This window comes from Amia ocellicauda, chromosome 5 (assembly GCF_036373705.1).
Source record: "Amia ocellicauda isolate fAmiCal2 chromosome 5, fAmiCal2.hap1, whole genome shotgun sequence".
Lineage (NCBI taxonomy): Eukaryota > Metazoa > Chordata > Actinopteri > Amiiformes > Amiidae > Amia > Amia ocellicauda.
This window is the reverse complement of record NC_089854.1, coordinates 50,872,130-50,897,109: the sequence shown is the minus strand read 5'-3', so window position 1 is coordinate 50,897,109 and position 24,980 is coordinate 50,872,130. Positions and strand designations below refer to the sequence as shown.

General features: G+C 41.2%; 1 protein-coding gene across 1 annotated transcript; it reads right to left on the bottom strand.

The window, feature by feature from the left end:
* Nucleotides 1-419: 419 nt before the first annotated feature.
* Nucleotides 420-12,815, bottom strand: LOC136750469 (solute carrier organic anion transporter family member 1C1). The gene is made up of 15 exons (XM_066705611.1): nt 12,673-12,815; nt 11,941-12,113; nt 8,247-8,388; nt 8,013-8,145; nt 7,635-7,753; nt 5,883-6,029; nt 5,524-5,622; nt 5,215-5,439; nt 4,859-5,023; nt 4,379-4,574; nt 3,993-4,158; nt 2,891-3,075; nt 2,553-2,617; nt 1,890-2,007; nt 420-1,744 (listed from the first exon to the last, which is right to left on the bottom strand). The coding sequence occupies exons 2-15, from the start codon at nt 12,049-12,051 to the stop codon at nt 1,600-1,602; spliced, it is 2,016 nt and encodes a 671-aa protein (XP_066561708.1). The 5' UTR covers nt 12,052-12,113; nt 12,673-12,815; the 3' UTR covers nt 420-1,599.
* Nucleotides 12,816-24,980: the final 12,165 nt, after the last annotated feature.

Sequence of the window (24,980 nt, the reverse complement as noted above, 5' to 3'; positions counted from 1 at the left end):
AACAAAAAATAAATTTGGATAATGTCAGATCAAGTTAGTAGGGAGGAAAAAGGAATAATGATAATATCACAGTTTCCTCCTAATACAATTAAATACAAATTATCATTATTTCCTTGAAGTATGATTTAAAGGGTGGAACATATACTGTTACCTGTTCCTTTTCAACAGAAGCTGAATCAGTGAATTTCTGGGGCATGTTTTGCACCATCAGTTGAAGGGGTATGTTTGAAATGAAAGGGAAAAGGAGTACAGGTAGCAAGGTGGCATGGTGGTAGAAACAAATTACTTTTTCTATTTAACACTACAGGGCCAAATACAATTTGTGCTGCTTGACAATTTCACATCAGACTGGCATGCAAGTGCTCAATACCGCCAAGTACAAAAAAGTCAACCAGTAAGCCCAAACCATTAAACAGAAACAAAATGAGAAATTGTTTATTTTTTGTGCCATGGGGCATTTCTTTGTACAACTCTTTAAATGGTTGTCATACAAAAATGTGTTACAGTTGCATTTTGCCAAGCAGCCAGCTGGTTCACACAGTAGCCCACTTTCTGTATCTCTGTATGGCTGTAGGTGTGTGCTTTAAATAAGGGAAGGAACTGTTGTACACATTTGCAACTGGATACAAAGGCAACAATGCATTTGTTTAATGCATTCAACTCAGTTATATATAACAAAATGTCTACTGAACTAAGAGACTTCCAAGTCTTTTATTTTCATTCCTTGATCACTGTCATTCACTGATTCCTTTCTAGACATGGATTTTAAGTTCCTTTCCAGTTGTAACAGTAAAACTAACAGTCTGCAATATATTTTTTGGATCCCCTTGACATTAATTCCATGTAACATCAAGGTGCATTGTTTAGTTCAGGGAGTATTTGAGATAAATAGGTAAATTCATTGCTGGATCTGTGATTTCAAAGTGGAAAGTTGTGGGAGACGTGACTGATGTTGCTGGGCAATTACAAGATACATATTTCACTTAATCTGGTAACAGTATAGCCCCACAAAGCAACTCTTAAGATCTGACAGTTCTTCTGCAACTAAAAAGGAAATGAATCCACAGGGAAAAAGGTAATTGTTCTTCTACTGCCATCTAGTGTGGGCACTGCTGGTTGATTGCTCTGTTTATCTAAATGGTGTTTCTGTGGTAACTGGGATAAATAGATGCATTGACAGCAATTTAATTAAATGCCAAACAGTAATTGGTATGGCAAAGAAGGATAGAATGTTGCTGGCTGAGCCAAGGCTGTAAAATGTAAGTAAAAGAAAGCAGATTGCAAACTTATTGATTCTCCAAAAACACAATAAACTGTGATTTGTTCATTCAAGCCAATGCACAGTAAATTGTGATTATTATTTTTTTTGTGCAATTAAGTATTCAGTCTTCTTTCTGAGATACCAAATAGCAAATACAGAATTATATTATCCATCCTTCACAGCTTTTCTTTGAAAAAGTTGAAAAATATATTTGCCTTCATAGAAACTCTTGTTGTGATTCAATAAACGGGGCTTCTAAGACAGTCCTTTGGTAATGTCTCTCTGTTTGTGATTGCTAGTGTGGGAGGTTACCTTTACCCTCTGTGTCCAGACTATTGTTAAGAGTTCTGTTTTACATTTAACTCCAGTCCTTCAGCAGCTTTTTTGTCGTTTCGCAATTTCTTCTTTATCTGAATGTTTAAGATCCAAAAAAAGATGTACCCAGCTAGACGAAGACTCAAGATCAAGCCCAGGAAGAGGAACCTATAGGAAAATAGAAAGCTAAGTCCTGGCAGCACATTTGGTAACAATTAATTTGTAGTGGCATTTGTATCATTTATTAATTAACATTGTTTTGGGTTAGAAATCTATTTAATTTAATGCAGATGTGTATGAATTGGAAGGGTACCTGAAAGTCTCAATGTTGTACATCCTGCATGCTCCTTTCCCTCCACACTTTCTACTGCCCCATTTCAGACATGTTGCATCAATCAGGGCTCCAAAATAAATTGGAGCTGTAATCCCACCTAACCGAACACATTGCAAGGACAATACATATGTGAGAGAACTGTAACAAAATGCATATAAAGTATGGAAAATAAATACATATAAACATAAAATAATATTAGCCTATATATATATATATATATATATATATATATATATATATATATATATATATATATATATATATATATTTCAGTACAGAAAACAGATAATTAAAAGATTACACAGATGCCTGTAGTGTCTAGAATGCAAGCCATTTAGCAGTCCCAATGATAAAGTAAATGTAAAAGTAAATTTTTTCGTCTAACTATGCCTTGGATGTGTATAAAAGTTCAGGGAATATATACTGAGTTACTGAGTGAAGATAACAAGGGGCAGGTGTGGTAACTGAAAGAATGATCTAGATGCACTTGAATTAAGGTAACCAGGAGCTGAGATAACCAAAGTTTAGGAAAGGGGCAAAGAAGAGTGAACAGCAGGCCCTGGTGGTAAGAACTGGAAACTGTTAGAGGGAAGATGTAACAGTAACTGCTTGCTGAAATATATTTACAAATATTTTACTTACCAAGCATCCTTAATAACAACATGAAAACTCCAACAGAAAGCGACTTCAGTTCTGGTTCAACACACCTGTCCTCAGACACAAAGGAGAAGTCATTGCCGATGATGACCGACTAACACTGGGAACGAAGTTTATGAATTTCTTATGTAAATATTCACTTATTCTTCTATGTTGTTTATCATGTTATTTTTATTGTACTTATTTAACATATGCTGTATTATGTTTTAACTTCTACAGCTGTTTGAGGCACCTTGATGTGAAAGGTGCAATGAAAGTAAAGTACCATTATAAGTAGTAGTAAAGTACACACACAATGCAGGTGTTTCTGGGTTTTACTGTACCTGAGGAGTATGATATATAGAGGAGTGCTTCCCAGAGAAAATATAAAAAAACTCAATGAATGTAGTGCCAAGAAGATATAAAGCATTGTAGAACACTTTTCCTCTCTGGCACACTGTCCCAGAACTGCAGAGGACTTCCCTGTATCCAATCTGGAACTTTTAAGACAGCTGCAACCATGGAACGTCTACAGTGGAATAACACAGTAAATGAATTGCATCTCTGTCCAAGAATCGCAAGAAAGTAGTCTTTAAGAAGTGAAGCTAAGATATGATTGGAAATAACACAGGCCAAAACTAATAGACTAGATCCACTGAAGGCAACTTCTTCTAATTTGCAACCTAGAATACAATGCAAACAGACATGTAAGTATTCGTATTTAAACTTATTTTTAACAGGAAGCTAGCTGACCTTTAAGTAATGTTTTCAGTACTTGGAGTACTCTGGTTATACATTTTGACACTTTCTTTCCTATTTCAGAGATACTTTTATTATTAACTGAGAATAACAAAATACCACAATGTTTTTTTTTTTTTTTTTGGTTTGTTTTTCAGAGACTTCTTCATCACCTCATGACACAATTAGGTCGTATTACTTCTCTTGTTGTGTAATGACACCCATGTATTTTAATTGCAACATTCAAACAGGTTTTCCTCATGCTTACAAGCTAGTGCTATTACTGACCTGGGGACTCACTGCAGAGACCACAGTGCATGTAATATGACCAAGGTGAGGGTTCTCAGAAGACAGGGGAGAATGCGCTAGAAGATTGGGTGATATGATTTCATAGCAGTGGCTATTCAAGGTGGGGAAGGGTATGGGGCAGGGTTCATGCTGCCTGAAGCAGTGCTGCCTGAGGCAGTGCTGTTGTACTCTTGAGCAAGGTACTTCACTTAGATTGCTCCTGTAAAATACCCAGCTGTATAAATGGGTACAAATGTAAGTTGCCCTGGATAAGGGTGTCTGTTAAATGACAAATAATGTAATGTAATTATCATTGGAGATGCAAAGTTTCTTCTTTGTTTCTCTGGGCACCCACAACATTTACCAGTGATAATTTGCATGCAATGGAGTCAGATAGGCACCCAAACTGGGGATTCTCACCGTGTTTTTTCCAATTCCACTGGTGGAGTTACAGCCAGCAAAACATGGAGAAATGTAGGTGACTCCATTCTCTCCACAAACGGGGTCCCACTGGGAGAGGGAACAGCTGCAGTCTAAATTACAGGTAGAGAGCAAGCTACGCTCCTGACCATCGATTGAAATTGAACTAGGGAAAAAAAATTTTTTTTTTATATAATTATTTATACATTTTTACAAACCCAAAGACTATACTGAAGACTCATTTCATTCCTCATGTGATAGTTATTTATCTATGGCTCTCTGTATATATTTTTAAATGTGCGGTTTATGCATATATTTATTTCTCTATAACCCCTTCCTCTGCACATAAGAATTGTGTTTGACATTATGGAGTTAATGTTCCTCACCCATCGTATGAGACAGTCAACCCTGCAATGTCCAGGTTTTTGCAGCTGAGAGCGAAGAAGGGCAATGTGCAGAGACAGCCACATATGGATGCACAGAACGACACCCTGACAGCTCCCAGCATGTCCAGTTTAAATCTTTTCATGATGTATCCACTGAAGAAAATCCCAAGAGACACTGCTGGCATGCATGTAACCCCTACATTAAAAAAAAAATTGGATCTGAAGCTTTTAAACTGATAATCAGAGCATATGCTAATTCTTTAACGTGTCTTTTTTCATTGATCTGTTTTTTTCTTTTTCTTTTTCTTTTCTTTACTTACCAATCTGAAATTGCTAATTGTTAGTTAGGTGGCTCAACGCTACAACATCTGGACTATTGCAGTTAGGATGTAGGCATTCAGCATCCTTTAGGATGCCAACCTTTTTTCATTTGCAGTATACACAGTATGACAATAAAAAATTGCACACATTGAGCTTTACCTATTAGAAAGTTAGCAGTTGATGCACTCTGTCCGAACTGCTGCTCCAGGAACTTGGGTGTGAATGTTATCAAGATGATGAAAGCATTGAAGATGAGGATGTTGGTAACCAGAATCAGGAAGAAAATCTTGTTGGTAAGCAAACGCTTCAAAGAGGGCCCAAAGTCTGCAGAATAATGGGAGGGGGGGCGCGGGAAACGTTTAGGTCATGGAAACATACTTGCTGTCATATTCCATTCAACGTTCAGTTGCTGAAGTATACAATTCCTGGAGTCATTGCAAAACATATATGTATAAATTATAATGGACAGACAGACAAAATGCAGAATATTTTCCAAGTTTTTTCTGAATAAATACCTTTAGCAATTTCTGCTAAACTGGGTTTGGGTTCTGCAGAGGGTTGGATATGGAGGTTTTCTGAAGAGATGCTGTGCTCCTTTTTCTTCTGCTGCTCCTCTGGCAGGGAGCTGGGCAGGAAGCAAAAGGGCAGCGCAGTCACCAGACTGAGGCCCCCAGCCACTATGAACCCCAGCCACCAAGCCCCAACCCAGCGGGCATCCTTTGGAGTTATCGTCACAGCGTCTGCAATAAAAACATTCATGACTGCTTCAGTGCCATGTGTTCTTAACTCTGAAATGTCAATGCAGTATATATGCTGTTCCTCACCTAGGTTGACAAAGCCAATGTCCACGTATAGCCCGGCACAGAAGGAGCCCAATGTAAATCCGAACAGAGGCCCGATCACAGCAATGGTATGAATACACCCTAAGACCAGTGAGAGAGATCAGAACTGACTTAAGGTAAGAAGATCCTTCAAGCCTACCCTTAAGAAAGCTTACCTACCACAGTAAATTCACAACATTTTCCCTGGCTTCCCAGTGATGATACCACACTTGGCTGTGATGGTTTGCATAATCATTTTACAATACAGTCCTTCTTTATGCTTTTCCACAATTTAATTTTGCTTTCCTACACTTTAATTTGTGAGGACCATGGTGAATTATGTAACCATGAGACAGGCTTACCAATGTAAAAGGCTGAGTTTTCTGGCCTAGCGAAGTCATCAATGAACGACATTCCCAGGGGTCCAATGGTGGCCTCGCCAATCCCCCTCAACATGTTTCCCAGCAGCACCACCACCCACATGAGAGAGTTGTTATGGTTTACACAACCTTGACCACAAAGAAACAGATGTAGAATGCGTTGTTTTCTTAACAATCAATTCTACACCGATCAGCCATAACATTATGACCACTGACAGGTGAAGTGAATAACACTGATAATCTCGTTATCATGGCACCTGTCAGTGGGTGGGATAAATTAGGCAGCAAGTGAACATTTTGTCCTCAAAGTTGATGTGTTAGAAGCAGGAAAAATGGGCAAGCATTAGGATCTGAGTGACTTTGACAAGGGCCAAATTATGATGGCTAGACAACTGGGTCAGAGCATCTCCAAAACTGCAGCTCTTGTGGGGTGTTCCCAGTCTGCAGTGGTCAATACCTATCAAAAGTGGTCCAAGGAAAGAAAAGCGGTGAACCGGTGACAGGGTCATGGGCGGCCAAGGCTCATTGATGCACATGGGGAGCGAAGGCTGGCCCGTGTGGTCCGATCCAACAGACGAGCTACTGTAGCTCAAATTGCTGAAAAAGTTAATGCTGGTTCTGCTAGAAAGGTGTCAGAACACACAGTGCATCACAGTTTGTTGCGTATGGGGCTGCGTAGCCGCAGACCAGTCAGGGTGCCCATGTTGACCCCTGTCCACTGCCGAAAGCGCCTACAATGGGCACAAGAGCATCAGAACTGGACCACGGAGCAATGGAAGAAGGTGGCCTGGTCTGATGAATCACGAGTTCAAGGTGTTGACTTGGCCTCCAAATTCCCCAGATCTCAATCCAATCATGCATTTGTGGGATGTGCTGGAAAAACAAGTCCGATCCATGGAGGCCCCACCTCGCAACTTACAGGACTTAAAGGATCTGCTGCTAACGTCTTGGTGCCAGATACCACAGCGCACCTTCAGAGGTCTAGTGGAGTCCATGCCTCCACGGGTCAGGGCTGTTTTGGCGGCAAAAGGGGGACCTACACAATATTAGGCAGGTGGTCATAATGTTATGGCTGATTGGTGTATCTAGATAGCCAAACCAATATTAAAATAAATGTAATACTACTACTATTACTGTTACTACTACTACTACTGCTTCTAATATTGATAATGATACTAATAATAACAACAAGAACTTTGAACTTCAGTCCAAGCTCTGGTTCTGTCAACGGCAGTGTACTGTACTCCTGCCTGTACTCAGTGCACCACCCTCCCCCACTCCCACACCCTGTGATTGAAGACATTAATACAACGCAACATAATTCAACATATATTCGACCTTCTGCTGAGTACTCAAGACACATCTCTTCTGACTTGACCTGTAATACAGCAGCCTTTTCGTGTGTCACCAGTTACAAACAGGAAACAGGAAGGGGCCGCTTGTGTGACATAAGAATGGGCTTATAGGCAGTTTTGATGGAACATTTTTTCATATGAGGTAACATGGAAACTGGCTTAACCAATCCCCCTTTGTGCAGTGTTCTACCTATCAACATATCATTGTTCATAGTGCTGCCAAATTGATGATATAATGATGAAAATAAAGAAAACGATTACAAAAAATATATTGTTATCACACAAACCCCACAAACAAGTAATAATAACTAATAATACATTTAATTAGATGTCTTACTATAATTTAATTATTGTTATTACTCTCCTACACACTCCTTACCTGGTATTGACTGCGGTATAATGTCCTCCTTCAAAAGTTGGCTGGAGCTCTTTGAACATGGGGCGAGCATTGTCATATTGGAGTCAAGGGAGGTAGATGCCACAGTCTCATAGTCGTAGCTGTGAATAAAGGACAGATTGTGCATGTGTGCATGTGTGCATATGTCAGGTGCATTTTAATATTCTCTACTGTCCCCACTGTCTATATTGCTGTTGGTATTGTTGAAGGGTCTCACAAAGCTGATGCAAGAAAATGTACAGGAGAAGTATAGTATTGTTCTTGCATAGGGATCAGAAACTCATTGGTGACACCTATAAATGGCTTTTTCAAAAATGTTGGATAATATTTCCTATGAGCATAATTCAGTAGCAAACTCACCGTCCCATGAAAAAATGTGGCATCGCCATGAGAAATGTTCCAAGGGACATTAGCAGGCACCCTGCCCCAATTAGTTTTGGTCTGTGATATTTGGCTCCAAAGTAGCTCACAACAGTTATCACTAATAGATTACCTAAAACAAATAAAGACCATTACAAATCAGCTAAATGCTTTGTACTGGTATGTAAGCAAAGACACGCAAAGCGCAGTGCTTGGGCTTTTAAAGGTACCTACCCATTTCAAATCCCCCATCAATAATCCCAACAACTGAACTTGAGATCTCAAATCTCCTTTCTATCTGGGTGATTGTGCTCTTGGTGTAGCTCCCAGATAAGGTTTTGGAAAAGAATGAGAAAGCCAGAGCTGCCAAGAACATCTGTGAATAAAAAACAGAAGTGCTTTAAGTATAATTATGTAATTGGATCTAAGGTACAATAAGGTTGCATAAAGTTTTTTTGTATTATTATTATAATGACACAATTATATGGTTACATTATAAAGGCCCTGCTAACACATGATGTTGCCACCACATTGTAGCAAGGGTTACAATAAGCCTCTAATGGGAAAACTACAGTCTAGCTTTGGATTCAAACTGGATTCAGAAGGAAACATTGAAGACCAAGTAAAGGTCTTCTGTTTAATTTACAAGGTCAATGTGAGTAGTTTACAGTATAATTTGTGAGCAAAACATCCGTTTGCTGTAGTGATTATAATGATTTTTGCTGATTATAATAATTTTTAAAAATCAGTTTTTACCATTCCCGTTCAGCGTTGTTATACTGTAATATCAATGCCTAGTACACTACTGGTCAGAAGTTTTAGAGCACCCCCATTTTTCCAGTTTGTATTGAAATATAAGCAGTTCAAGTCCAGTGAATAACCTGAAATGGTACAAAAGTAAGCGGGTAACACTTTATAATAAGGTGCTGCTGATCAAATGTGTTATTAATGTTGTATAAATGTTTAATATATACTACTAGTTATAACTTGGTAATAACAATACATGGAATGGCCACTGTCGAACAGGTAGCTAAAAAGTGTGCCTTCTATAAAACAATTATGATTAAAAAACGAAAAAATATTTATTAGGAGTGTGTCAAAGCAGTAGTGAAAAGGGACACATTTTAGCAACCTGTTAAATGTTGTGACCATTCCATGGAGTGCTATTATAACTAGTTTATAATGTATTATTCATGTTTTATAAAGTATCTATTAATAGTATTGATAATACTTTATAAATCATTAATAACACATTAATAAGCAGCACCTTAATCTAAAGTGTAACAGGTAAGCAGTAAACTGCCAGAGGTTAAAAAAAAAAGTTTAGGTTACCAAAAACTGAAAAATAATGTACATTTCAGAGTTATAAGCTGTGTTACTACATTATTTGGCAGTGTTACACGCAGCTCCTGTGCATAGAAGTTACACTGTATTCCTACAATACGCACATCGTTTGATAGCTTATTCTCTTGGCTACCAGCACGTTTCATTCTCAAAATATCCAATTTACAGTTTCCGTGTCGCCTGTGTGGGGGAGAAAAACAGAAATCCTATCCTGCCTTTGTCCTTGGTGTACTGTTACTCCTAACTTGGTTATCAGCAGCTCACATTCCTTTCTTGCAACATATTATCTGCAAAGTACCTTCCAATGCAACTGGCAATGTAGAGGTTAATGATTATTATTCATGAGTAATGATTATAATATTGATGAGATGGGAAGGCTTAGTTTAGAATGCCAATGAAATCACTGCTAGAAATGACCATTCAGACACTGTTTGTAAAATGTTAAGGCCCCTTGGGTGTATGTCTCAGAGGTGGTATAAAAGCTTTGTTCTGTCTTAAAACTTTTGGGGAACAGTGTCATGCTATCCTAAAATCCTTTGAGTTCTGTGTTGTGCTGTTCCTCCCGTGCACATAATAAATTCTGATTAGAACTCCTAAACTTTTTTCCACCACACCTGCCATCATTCAGAGCCTGGGGAGTAAACACACAGTCTGCTCTGAGGAGAGGGGGTGGGGGGGGTGTACAATTCAGACAGTCACAGATCACTCAATTTCGATCAGATTTCTTTGCAAAGAGGCTTGTTTTGTTCAAAATAACCTATATTATAATAATAATAATATATATTATTTGATGGTCTACCAAACACAGATAAGTTCACATCCAATTATGTAATATCATTGTGTACTGTAAACAGAGTTTTCCATCTTGACATTATGAGCTCATTGTGTGTTGCTTCTACCAAAATGTGGTTGGTCTTGTTTTGATCAGTATACTGTCTGGTTCCAGAATATGTCATAATTGTAAATCTTTTCTGAGATTTTATATTCCTACTCAGACCAAGTACCCCCCCCCCACCCCATTTCAGAATGTGGAGGGGGAGGGGGCATAAATGTGCGGGGGGGGTAGGGGGTATAAAAAACACATTTATTTTCACATCAGAGAATGCTTCACATCATTAGAAAGCTGGGAGTCTCTTCTTTCATAGGATAACAAACACTTACAGTAAAACAACAGTAAAGAGTACACATGGGATTAAAGAGAAGCACACAGAGTTGGTGCCTTTGTAAGGGTACCAGAGGGGTTTGTCAGCTTAAGGGTTTAAATTGTGTTGAAATGATTCCATTATTTATTTTGTATCTCCGGTTGTTTATTTGTTCTATGCTTTAATTTCATAGTACACTGAGACATTAAACTGCGTGAATTTCAATAAAAAGTTGAAAAATGTAGGTGTTCTAAAATTTTTGACTGGTAGTGTATTTATTAAAATATTTATTTTGTATGTGTGGCACAACCACTTAAAGAGTCTTACACTTATCTTAATAAGTTCCTGATTAATCGACCGATTAATCAACTAATGCCCATTGATTAACCAATCCATAATGTTTAATCAACCGACAGCCTTAATAATATGTATATATATACATTTAAAAAAGCAATAACAAAAAAAATCTTGTTGAATAAGCTTTGACCTCAATTACAGAGTTAGGTAGCAATAAGCTGAAATTTATTGGAAACCCCTGCCCTAGATCAATGACTGTATTGGAGGCTGATTGCATGACATCAAGTCTTTTTTATCTTGTATTTAGTTTGGAGACCTTGGCTTATGTACAGATTAAAGGTTCCCAGTGTTTGTATTAGAAGCACAGGTTAAATTTACTGGGCCACTCACTTAGAAGGGAGGCAGACACACACACGCACTGTCAGATGAAAGGTCAGAGATTCTGTGAGTCAAAAAGGTTAAACTCTTTGCTTACTGCATAGGGCCGAGAATCTGAGAACCCAATGACTTAAAATATTGTTCTTTCAATACAGCTTAGCCCTGTTAGGTGTTTTTCACCTTTAAGCATCACAGCTCCTGAGAGAAGCAGCAGATCAGACAACCCTACATACACTGTAGCTATCTCATTGGGGAGTCTCACTGAATCTTGTTCCAGAGTGTTGCTGCTCTCCTTCTCAAGGGTGTGAAACGTTACTCAAATTTCTGAGTAATATGACGTCACAAAGAAACAAAAAGGATGACAAAGAAACGACACTATTTTAACCCAGTATGCTCTCCTGATTATATTCCTCTGTATATTACCATACATTCAGAAATAAAAATGTAATGTTCAGACAACAGCAAAAGTCTATAGGCTACCCCTAATATGCACTGCGTCAGTGTTTGTTTTAGAGGCAGTGGAGCAAATAAGAGAACACTTCCCTTATTATAAATACAATATTATAAAAATGTACACTAAATGACTTATTATTTTATGTTAGTAAAAATATTTGTATTTTTATTTAAAATGCTTCGGTTTGCGAAAAAATATGTAAATGCATTGGTTTTACTTGAATAATTAATAACGAGATAAAACACTTTTTGATATAGCTCTATGTTCAAAACCTTCAGATGACACTCCAGACAACACTGACTATAGCTCATACCTTCAGAGTAGGAGTGCAGCATTTTCTTGTTCCTGATGGTCCTGACTCTTTTACACTGTCTGTCATGGATGGAGGCTCAGTAAAGTCCTTAGGTCTGCTCTCTGCAGTCATGGTGCCTGTGTTAGAGTCTAGGTTGCTTTGTTGGTCTCTGTGAGCCACAGTGTGCTTTTGTACTGGAAAACCCAAGAGACAGAGGTTATAGACAATCACTTGCATGCAACTCATTAACCAAATGTTTATTTGTGAAGAGCTAGTCTCAATTCTTAGTAAAGTGTGTTTTTGCAAGGTTACACATTGTTCTTATAAGTTTAATATGTGAAGGGCAAGAACCAGTGTTTTACAAAGTTTCTCTTCTGAAGTAATACATTGAAATAATATTGTATATGTAGTCTGATACCGTATATAGCCATATTTCTGCCAATGCATCATTTACCACTGTATTTATTTTACAGTAATCTATAAACAGTACATAATTTTGTAATTTAACAAACCATATGAAATTAAGCGCATACAACAATGTAGTTAAAAATGCAAAAACTTAAAACAAAATCAAAACAGGATGTGTTAATGACACCCTAATAGTTTGCTGACATACATTTTTTATAGCATTGACAATCATTCCAAAATCTATTAGGAAGTAGATATTTCTAATTAAAATTTAAAATTGGTGCCCATGACCCTGTTGTCTAATTTAAATACCCCCCAGATAAATCCCTCCATAACAATGCTTACCATTTCAGAGCAGCAGTCTAAGGAATTATGTTGAGTATGCACTTCCAATATAGCAGTCTGCCCTTTAACTCCCAATTCTCCAGTAATAATTAACCATTACAGATAGCTGCCTTTCTCTCCTCTTCCCAATGTTTGGGTAATCAGTACTTGATGCACAAACATCACATTCCTACAAAAAAGGAACACACACACACACACACAAACACACACACACATACACACACGTTTCAATGGTTGCAATGGATGTATTTTACAGTCCTCCAATTCAGGGTACTTACCTTTCTTCTTATTCAGCAATATATCCCAGAGTCCACTCCAGATATCCTAGTTTCTGTTGCAGACAAACACACACTGAAGCCTAGAGCAGTAAGTATCACCCAGTGATATATCTATCCATCTTGGCCAATTAAATTACAGAAACTGAGGCCAAAATTAGTCATCCCATACTTATCTCTATCTCTATTTACATTATTCTAAAGTCTTCTGTACTCCCTCTCTTCTCTTGACCTAAGAATCTAGCCAACACCCTTCCCTCTCCATCAATCACTTCTGAACCCAACCCTTCTTCACTGACTACTCACTGAAGCTCCTTGTTCAGGCCTGGGTACTTTCCTGCATAGACTACCGCAAACTCCTGCCTGACCAGTGTCCCCATCCCCTGTCTCCAACTGGTGTTCTCTCTGTCCCAATTTGGCAATGCTATTCCAGTACTACACTCACTTCACTGCCTTCCCACAACACGCACCTAGTTCAAGCTCTTGCCTATTGCTGTCTTGAATAGACTGAAACCTGCTCAACGCATACTCTCATCTCACAATATAAACCATGGTAACCAATCTGCTCAACTTTAAGATCATCACTAGCAACTGGGTGTAATAAGCCAGCCATCGCCAGTCAGCCCTGGCAATTGCACTTGACCGTAATCACGGGACCTACCAACAACTGTGCAGGGACAAATAAAGGGCTGTCAGCCACCCTACCACTAAAGCTTGGAGCACTGCCATCACATGTATTAGGTGGCTGCTCTAATCTTTATTAAATATAACAAAATTATCTAGGTAAGCAGATGCATACTGTTGATGCAGTCTCTGAAAGGTGTAAGGGGCTCCGTGCAACCCAAAAGGCATGGTGACAAATTGGTATAAGCCCAGAAAAGAAGAGAAGGATGTTTTTTTCTTGGAATGCTGACGCTAGCCGCAGAAGTCCGTCGGTTCATCTCGGCTTTCACACGACTACTAGTTGTTTAATATTATTATTATTATTATTATTATTATTATTATTATTATTATTATTATTATTATTATTATTATTATTCAGGCTAGTTTGCTGTGTTGTTTTTCGTCCACAGGACTTTTTCCTCCACAGCAAGTGCGCACACAGCGGCAGTAATAGCTGAGGCCGGCCGCCCATCCTAAGCCTCGGTCTGTCTTAACAGACATCACCCACGAGAGGGGCTCCTCCGCCGGCTTGCGACCGCACTACAGCCCACAGCTGCAGTTGTAGGAGGTCTCGCTCTTCCAGTTTTCTGGATTGAGCTCTGCTGCACTCACTCTCCGTGTAGTGGTTCTGGTGTGTTAAGCCGCGCTTCCGTTAGTGGTTTTTCTACCGTGGGCCCTCTGGATTCCGATCAGCACAGCGCCCAGTGTCCACGGTACCCCCCCTGGCACACATGGTGCGACTTTGCCTGTATGGCCTGCACGGCACTTGCAGTGTGCAGTGCTTTGTTCGGCGCACTTTGGTGGTACTTGGTGTTACTCCTCAGGACCTCCTGTGTTGTTGCCACAAAATAAAAGGCACAACTTGGTAGTAGTGTTCCCTGGTTTTTCAACCCAGTGCCCCAGTGCAGTAATGTGTGGTCGGCGTGTAGTGCCCCTCTCCCACTGTGCTGTGTTGCATTGCAAGTGGAGAGGCGCATACAGCAGCAGGTCCCACTTGGCGCTCCACTGCCTCGAGAGCACCTCGGCTGCTGGTGTGAATTCAGTACCCGCGCTGACCGGAGCACTTGCTGCGCACTCACATCACAGGATGTTGGCAGGAGTACATGTGTTTTTACACCTGTACCCTGCCATTGTACATAGTTCCTTTGCCAGCAGTCTGTGGCCCTGCCCTAGCTATGCTAGCTGTGCTGAGGGCCGCTGCTGCTGTGTCCAGTGGAAGACACTTGAGTTGGCTCTTGTTGCCCCGCTGTGTATATAGTTCCATTATTATTAATTGAATTACCAGCATTGGCTGTCCAGTCTGGTTATCCCGCTATATGTTGAACCCAGCTTGCGAGACTGCACCCTGTGCTTATATGGTGTGGTCATGGTATTGGCCTCACTCCTAGCCTTGCTTGTGGAACAGGAGGTCGCTATTACTAGGCTTCGTATATATTTTCTTAGTGACTTACAGTTTAAACAAAATATACACATTTCAAGAATCATCATATAGTCACAGCAGGTACAATAAACAAGGAGAGCAACATTATTACAGTATACATATTTGCATATATATACACCAATCAGCCATAACATTTTTACCACCTGCCTAATATTGTGTAGGTCCCCCTTTTGCCACCAAAACAGCCCTGACCTGTCGAGGCATGGACTCCACTAGACCTCTGAAGGTGTGCTGTGGTACCTGGCACCAAGACGTTAGCAGCAGATCCTTTAAGTCCTGTAAGTTGCGAGGTCGGGCCTCCATAGATCGGACTTGTTTGTCCAGCACATCCCATAGATGCTCGATTGGATTGAGATATGGGGAATTTGGAGGCCAAGTCAACACCTTGAACTCGTGATTCATCAGACCAGGCCACCTTCTTCCATTGCTCCGTGGTCCAGTTCTGATGCTCACGTGCCCATTGTAGGCGCCTTCGGCAGTGGACAGGGGTCAGCATGGGCACCCTGACTGGTTTGCGGCTACGCAGACCCATACCCAACAAACTGCGATGCACTGTGTGTTCTGACACCTTTCTATCAGACCAGCATCAACTTGATCAGCAATTTGAGCTACAGTAGCTCGTCTGTTGGATTGGACCACACGGGCCAGCCTTCGCTCCCCACGTGCATCAATGAGCCTTGGCCGCCCATGACCCTGTTGCCGGTTCATCGCTTTTCCTTCCTTGGACCACTTTTGATAGGTACTGACCAATGCAGACCGGGAACACCCCACAAGAGCTGCAGTTTTGGAGATGCTCTGACCCATTCGTCTAGCCATCACAATTTGGCCCTTGTCAAAGTCGCTCAGATCCTTATGCTTGACCACTTTTCCTAACTAGGGATGGCTCGATACCACTTTTTCTTTTCTGATTCAATACCAATACCTCAACCTTTACTATCTGCCGATACCGATCCGATATTTTTGTTTATTACTAAGGTGTTAATATGCCATATGTATGGATGCAATTCTCTATTTCCAAAAATGAAAAAATACAAAGCCCACAACAACATGACTTATACAATAATGCTGCTTCCTTTTATTTAGTGAAACTCTTTTAAATGAAAAAATATATATTTAAGCAGCATTTAAACATTCAAGATGAATACTGAAATATCACTGAAAGTAACTGTGCAAAATTCAAATCTCAACATTTAGTTAACACAATATATATATATATATATATATATATATATATATAATTCTAGTGTCATACACTGGATTAAAAGATGACAATATAAATAACTCAAACCTCAATACTCAACTTTAACATTAACGTAAATAGCATCTCCAGTGTTAGTCCTAAGTCATACAATTTAAGTTTTCACTTAAAGATCTTCAATTTAATTTATTTTTCATTCAATAGCCTAATAGTTTAGCAATATGAGCTGCACCGAAAATGCCTTAACATTAGCGTCATTGTGGCAATGCTTTCTGGTCATAACAGCGAAATACAAAATGTATTAGACTATGTAACTAATTTATACAATCTACTTAACTAAACAATTTATATGTAATTTGTCAATGCAACTATTATAATCCTAGAACACTTTGATCCAGTTCATTAAAAAGTCAGTAATTAAGACTATGAAAAGTCATTAAAAGTCATGATTTTTCCACATCCTTAACCTGCAGGAACCTTGCTCTAATGTGACTGTTATGCCTTCTATGCCCTCTATGCGACTGAGGTTTCCTGAGGGCAAAAAAAATAAAAATAATGGCGCTATTATTTAACATGATTATTTTATTCCAGGCACGGCCATGTGGCTCCAGCGCAGCGCAGCTCTGTGGAGAACACGCGTGCGCAGTTCGCACTGCCTTGTAGCCACATGCCGGTGCCTGGAACAAAATAATGTTAAATAACAAATAATAATAAAGTTAACTTTTTATGACTACAAACCTATGGTTCTTTCGGAAAAATAAGGGTGATGGGTCCAATCAAACGTGCATAAAATGTTATTTGTAATGATTTTCGTGACTTTTCTGATTTCCCCCATTTACTCTCAGGAAAGCAGCTCCAGAGTTAGGACCCTGGTGATCTCTGATTTCTGCTACATAGAATGAGCTGGACATGAAAAACTCACTGCACATAATACGTTTCTACTTATAGAATTTTTGGTGGAGTTCCCCTTTAAGGCGAAGTTTCAGGCTAGATTTGTCGGTGGATCATATCGGATTACAACATTTCTTATTTACAATATCTGATCCAGTGTTTTTGGTCTGTATCAGACTGATACCGATACGGACAGTGACAGTAGGATTAACACAGATAACACACACACACACACACACACACACACACACAGGTATAACAATAGCAGACGCACAAAGCTCTCGACAGCACAGACAACACACTACGGCAGACCCACCTAGTCTATCCCAAAAATACACATTGCGGCACCCTGCGGTGGACTAACCTGGTGTATTTCAACAAAACCCAATCCTGCGTGATGAATATGTCAGCCCTGGGGCGTCTTACCTACCTACGTCGCCCTCCCCAGGCTTACTACAGGGATGGGTGACAGTAGGATTAACACAGATAAGATACACACCAACAATACACACGAAACCCATAGATATAACAATAGCAGACACACACGGGAAACAAACAGACCAATGACAAGTGACGATGGAGGAAACCGGACCTGAGAGAGACAGCGGGGGAAACACAGCGCCAACAAGAAAACAACGACACCGCACAGACTGCACAAGTGCGGGGTCATAACACTGCCACCCATCAAGAGCAAACCCGTGAGGGTTTTGCAACAAACATTATTATAACCAAGTAAAAGGAAAAACAAACCCACATACCACCGTGTAATGCATCATTAAAGTTCAAAAACAAAATATGCAAGACAATTTCAAGCATGAGAAAGGGTGTCCGCCATTACATTCTCAGATCCCTTCTTATGGCGGATCACCAAATTATAACCCTGCACCATTAACGCCCAACGCATCAGGAGGTGATTATAATTATACATGCGATTCAGGAAAACCAGCGGGTTGTGATCTGTGTACACCACGACTGGGAGAACGCTAGAGCCAACATACACTTTGTACATGTTGTAAGGCGAGCAATAAGGCAAGACTCTCCTGTAACGGGACTGACAGCTATTATATTTACGAGAAAAATAACAGACCAAGACCATCCACATTTTCATGCAATAATACAGCACCAGCACCAACCATACTCGCATCGACTTCCAGTTAAAATGGTTTAGAAAAATCGGGAGCAGAGAGAACCGGAGAACAACAAAGCAGCGCCTTTACAGCTTCAAAAGCATTCTGACATTCAGATGACCAGCAAAAAGAGACAGACGGGCTGAGTAAATTCGTTAGAGGGGCAACCACGGTAGGAAAGTTTCTGCAGAAACAGCGGTAATATCCAGCCATCCCTAAAAACCTGCGCAGCTCACGCCGGGTGGTGGGTGGAGGAAAAGCTGTGATAGCGGAGACCTTAGCGGTAATAGGACGAACCTGACCCTGCCCAACCTGCTTACCTAGATAAGTGACCGTCGCTTTACCAAACTCACACTTGGCTAGGTTCAAGGTCAAGGAAACCTTAGCTAAACAATCAAAAACTGTGTTTAGTGAATTTACATGATCAGACCAAGTGGCGGAATAAATCACTAAATCGTCCAGTCGTACGGTGTTTACCAAGCGCTGGAATGTAGCGGGAGTGTTCCGCATTCCAAACGCCATGACGGAGTACTGCAGGAAGTGGTCAGGGGTGACGAAGGCAGATATCTCCGAAGCACGGGGTGTTAAGGGAACTTTCCAATAGCCTTTTAGCAAGTCCAGCTTACTGACAAATGTAGCCGAACCGATGGTGTCAATACAATCATCTAACCGGGGAAAAGGAAAAGAGTCGGGCACAGTGACTGCATTTACCTTCCTATAATCAGTACAGAACCTAAATGTACCATCAGGCTTCGGTATTAATATGCACGGAGAACTCCAAGGACTAGCACTAGGCAATGCTAAATCATTTTTAAGTAAATAAGAAACTTCTTGTTTCATGGCCGACCTTTTGGTCATGTTGACGCGATACGCATGCTGCTTTACGGGAGCTGCGTCCCCAACATCCACATCATGCTCCAGGACAGTCGTGCGTGTAGGAACATCACTAAAAATGCAAGGGAAATCATTTACCAAGGCCACAATGTCAGCGGCTTGTTCACCATCCAAATGTTCAAGATTAGACGGGAGAGACAACAGCATCTCAGTGTTGCATAAACAAGCGCAATGCTGGGGCGCATTACGCAGCACTAAGCCATCTTCGTCAACTTCATTTGCAGGGTTAGAGCCTGGAATTAAAGCAGCAACAGAGGCAACAGAAGAGACAGCGGGCCCTGCAGTCCTATCTGTAGAGTCCATAAGGGAAACATCTCTAGCATGGTATTGCTTTAACATATTGATGTGACAGACGCAAGACTGTCGTTTCATATCTAGAGTTTGCACAAGTCAGTTTCACTTAGTTTCTTTTCAATTGAGTAGGGACCAGAGAATCGTGCAGACAGAGAGGAACCTGAGATGGGCAACAAAACTAAGATGTTGTCACTTGGCTGGAAGGAGCGTGGAATAGCCTTTACATCAAAGTGATGTTTCATTGTCTTTTGAGTTATAGAGAGAGCTGCTTTTGCTAGAGCGCATGCGTCATGCAGTCGCTCTTTGAACTGACTCATACTCCAACACACTTCTGGAGCCGGACTCGGTCACTAGAATCTGATCCTTCAGCACTTTTAAGGGGTAGCGAACTGTGTGTCCGAAAACTAGTTCTGCAGGGCTGAACCCAAGCGACTCTTGTACTGTTTCACGTACAGCAAACACCACTAATGGAACCCCCTCATCCCATTCCTTCTCAGTTTCCATGCAGTATTTTCACAGGATGGACTTCAAAGTCTGGTGCAACTGTTCCAAAGCACCCTGGCTTTCGGGATGGTAAGCACTGGAAATCTTATGTACCACAGACAAAGACTTTAACACACTCTCAAACAATTTCGAGATAAAATTAGTACCCTGATCAGTCTGGAATACTTTCGGAAAGCCAAAAGTAGAGAAATATTTAATTAATGCCTTTACGACAGCTTTTGTCATAATTTTACGTAAGGGGATAGCCTCTGGATACCTTGTCGCAGTGCACATGATGGTTAATAATAACGGATTACCCGACTTAGTCCTAGGTAACGGGCCAACACAGTCAATTAATACATGCTCAAATGGCTCTCCCATAACAGGAACAGGATAGAGAGGAGCCGGAGGAATGACCTGGTTTGGTTTTCCCGTTATCTGACAAACATGGCAAGTACGGCAATAGTGAACCACATCCGCTTTCATGCCCGGCCAAAAGAAATGCTGAAGAAGACGGTCATATGTCTTAGTGAAGCCTAAATGACCGGACCATGGGACATCATGAGCCAGAGACAAAACCTGTGGACGGAACGCAGTGGTGACAACAATCTGAAACTCAGTACTCCAGTCAGTGTTGGTTCCAGCGCGGGGAGTCCACTTATGCATTAAAAGACCACTTTCCAGAAAGTAAGCTACTTTCTCAGTATCAGCATCCTTCTGATTAGTGACATGGGAGAAACATTTGGCAAGGCTACCATCATTGGTCTGAGCGGCTACGAGTAACTGGCAACTTTACCTCACAAGTACAATCGGCCACTCTCACACTCCCTGTGTCGGGACACACAGACGGCACAGGAGGGGGAGACTGGACACAATTACCAGCGAGCACTCCCCCATCGGCGAGACTGAGCCCACATCACCACGCAGGCGTGGAACGGCCTGGAAAATCCACGGCTAAGGCATCTGAACACACATGCCCATCAGGAGTGTCCAATACATCCAATACTGGCATCACTCGGCCACCCGCGATGTCATTTCCCAAAATCATGGACACACCATTGACTGGGAGCGGAGGCTGCACACCTACTCTGAAGTAGCCACTTACTAAATCAGAGACTATGTGGACTTGGTGTAGGGGAACTGGCATACGACCCATTTCTATGCCCTGTAACAGTACACTCTCACCACAGTAGGACTGATCAGACCAGGGCAATGCAGCAGAGCGCATCAGAGACTGGGCAGCACCAGTGTCCCGCAAGATCCGGATGCGTTTTTGGTCTTTTGAGACACCGGTCAACGAGATGAAACCCTGAAATATGAAAGGCTCATATGTTGGATCAAGGGAAACCTGAACACAACCAGGGCTACAATGTGCTTTCACTACACCTCGATTCACCCTGTTAATCAAGCCGAACCCTTTCGGGTGTTCAGCGCTCAGAGGCGGGGGCTGTTTCCGCTTCAGCGTCAGACAATCCGCAATCACGTGTCCAGCCCGGTGGCAGTAACAGCAGGAGCGCCGCTCTGTGGGGCTCGGAGTCGCCCCCGGAGCCCGGACAGGATTATGGGTTAAGACAAACTCATCCGCCAGCACGGCGGCCTCCAACAGTAAAGCCACTTTTTGCTCATTGAGATAAACTACCGTTCTGGGAGACAATTCTTAAATTCTTCCAACAAAATTAACTCCCGAAGGGTAACACAATCAGTAGCCTTACTCGCGGTGCACCACTGGTCAAATAAAGTCTCCTTCTCCCGAGCGAACTCCACGTAAGTCCTATCTGTGGATTTCTTGTGGTGCCTGAACTTTTGCCGGTAAGCCTCAGGCACCAGCTCATATGCCCGCAGTACTGTGGCCTTTACCGTTTCATAATGCAAACTGTCTTCAAGAGAGAGGGTTGAAATAACCTCCTGAGCCTTACCCACTAATTTGCATTGTAACACATCCCTGGGCCAGCGAAGAGAAGCTGCGATGCGCTCAAACGCACTGAAATACGAAGCCACTTCAGTCTCTCTGAAAGGTGGAACCAAGGCAATGTACCTGCTAACATCAAAGGTGTTGCTTGGCTGAACAGGGGACACCGACCCCCCCGAGGAGGAACGCACAGCCGGACTCAAGGCCACCTCCCCAGCCTTCAACTCGAGGTGCCGGATTTTGACCTTCTCGGCCTCGATCTCGCCGCCAGACCTCAAGCTTGGAGCTATACTCCAGCTGCCGTGCCTATGCCCTGTCCTCATTCTCCAGCTGGAGACGTGCAAGCCGAACTCTGGTCCAAGCATCCATACTCGACCCCTCCGAAGACATTGAAAGCGGTTCAAAATGTGGCATTGTAGCGGGGGTTTTAGTGTTTACAGCGGCGTCAGCCTCCGCCTCAGCCTCCGTGTTAACACTCCCTCGCAATTCCCTCACGTTGCTTTCCTCCATTTCACAGGATTTAGCGGCTGCAGTCTCCATAGGCAACAGCGGCGGTAACACAAGCACCTGTCCTGCCAATACTAACTGTTTAAGCTCTACCTTAACAATGCTTCTCGATACAGAGATACTGAAGTGCTCCGAAATAAATCCACCTTGCGACACTGGTCTAGCAGTGCTAGCGATGGGGCATCGAGAAACGACTGCAGCACAGAGGTGGCCATTATTGTAAACACCAACACAACACTGTCAGCTTTCAAATTCACCAATAACACCACACCGAAACACAACAGGCACAACACTAAACTCAACCACATATGCAGACACGAATATACATAGGATAAAGTTCTCCCGGACAAGCCCCCATTTATGTTACGAGCTCCCCCTGCCCTTCTTGGTCTAGGATCTAGGGGTAGAAAGTGTGGGGGAAAATGCAACATAACGCGCCTCCACAAGCGGCTGGGGAAAGTGCGGTGAGAGGAACGAGCATTGGGGAGACAGATGGGGCCACGGACAATGGGGTAAAATAATAAATATTTATTGTTGACAACAATACTGAATACCGGGGCATGACAATTACCCCGGATAAAACACAATAATTGAACAATAACACAGGTCCAAAGGGAGGATGAACAGACGGGTGCCAAATCAAAGACATAATCAAAACCCCAACCTATTTAAGCCCTTACGGCAGACCCACCTAGTCTATCCCAAAAATACACATTGCGGCACCCTGCGGTGGACTAACCTGGTGTATTTCAACAAAACCCAATCCTGCGTGATGAATATGTCAGCCCTGGGGCATCTTACCTACCTACCTCGCCCTCCCCAGGCTTACTACAGGGATGGGTGACAGTAGGATTAACACAGATAAGATACACACCAACAATACACACGAAACCCATAGATATAACAATAGCAGACACACAAATCTCTCGACAGCACAGACAACACACTTAGAATGACGAGTCTCCAGCGGGACAGAATGGGAGGGTTCAAGTAGTCAGGGAGCCTCCTCTGATTGGACGACCCAGGACAGCATGGGAAACAAACAGACCAATGACGAGTGACGATGGAGGAAACCGGACCTGAGAGAGACAGCGGGGGAAACACAGCGCCAACAAGAAAACAACGACACTGCACAGACTCCACAAGTCATTTGATACATTGATACATTTGATCCAGATCAGAAATGGCAGCGTAAATACACCTAAGGTAAATCTAAAGAGTAGCACTTTATATTACAGTGTCATTAATAAATCATTTGTAAATAGTTTCTGAATTAGTTATGAACCATTAATAATTAAATGTATACATTACCAATAAACCTTCATAAGATATGTTTTGCCACGGCAAATCCCAAAACACTATTTTGTTTATTGTAATTTTATAAATGATTCATCATTACGTATCCCTTGATTACCCTAACAAACTGGAAGATCCAGAATATAAGCATGAACTACTCTGACTAAATGAGATGCTTTCAAATAGGGGATCCTTGATCTGTTCACTTCTGGCTCAGCTAAATCAAATCTTTTGACCTACCCACAAAACACAAAGTCAGAAAAAAACAACATATGAATCCAAATTAAGAAAGAGAGAGAGAGAGAGAGAGAGAGAGAGAGAGAGCATTGCCTGCCTGACGAGACTGACCTAAGCTGCCCTGTGAGGAGAAGAGGAGAAATTGGGTATTATCTGTTTCTTTCTGTAATCCAGCAGAAGCTTAATATTACTTATTTTCAGTAATATAATTGAATGACATTAGTTTGCTATTTTTGTCACAAATAAATGATTATTGCACATCTGCAACTTAACCGCATCTTCCGTCTAAAAATAATCTTAAAAGAGAAACTAATTGACCTATGAGTTTTCAGTTAAACTATTTATTTAGATTGACTGAAAAACCAAGCATATCAAAATTCTCTTACACTGGGTTACAAAGCAGCTTTCTCAAGGAGGGAAAGAAACCTGGAAAGGAAGAATTTTAAATGAAAAACATTTTTGAAATATATATGAAGAAGAAGAAATTAGCCTATACTATTATTAGGCCGACTATAGCAGTAATTTTATATAGAGAGAGTTACAACCAGATATTAAATAAAACATTTATAGGCTATGTATGTGAGCTTTGTTAAACCCGTTACAATTTTTGTACAAAATGCTTGGTATTTTGTAAAGTAACCCACCATCAGAAATCTGGGCCATTTTCAAGTCCTGCTCTGATGAGCTCTGTGAAACTCCTTCCAGAAACCACACAGGCGAGAGGGTGAATGTCAATTCCAGGGGTTTATTTGCACACCACCACACTCTTGTGCAGCAATTGAAATGGAGTAAAACTGAAATAAACAAATACAAACATATGCTGTAATACATTGTATGAAAGTGCTTAAACTCATTGATGGTAAACTCGGAGCAATAAATTATTAGCATGTACGTGAAAAATTGGCTATAGTAGCCTACTAGAAACTGTGATTCAGTACGAGTTGTAAACAGCAGCAGAAACACAAATTAACTTAGCTGTATTTCACGTAACATAGTAAATGAATGAATCACGTATTTATGTACAAACATGAACAGAAACACTAAGATAGCAAACAAAATGGCTTCCACTAAAGGTCAATGTGAAAGGTTACTA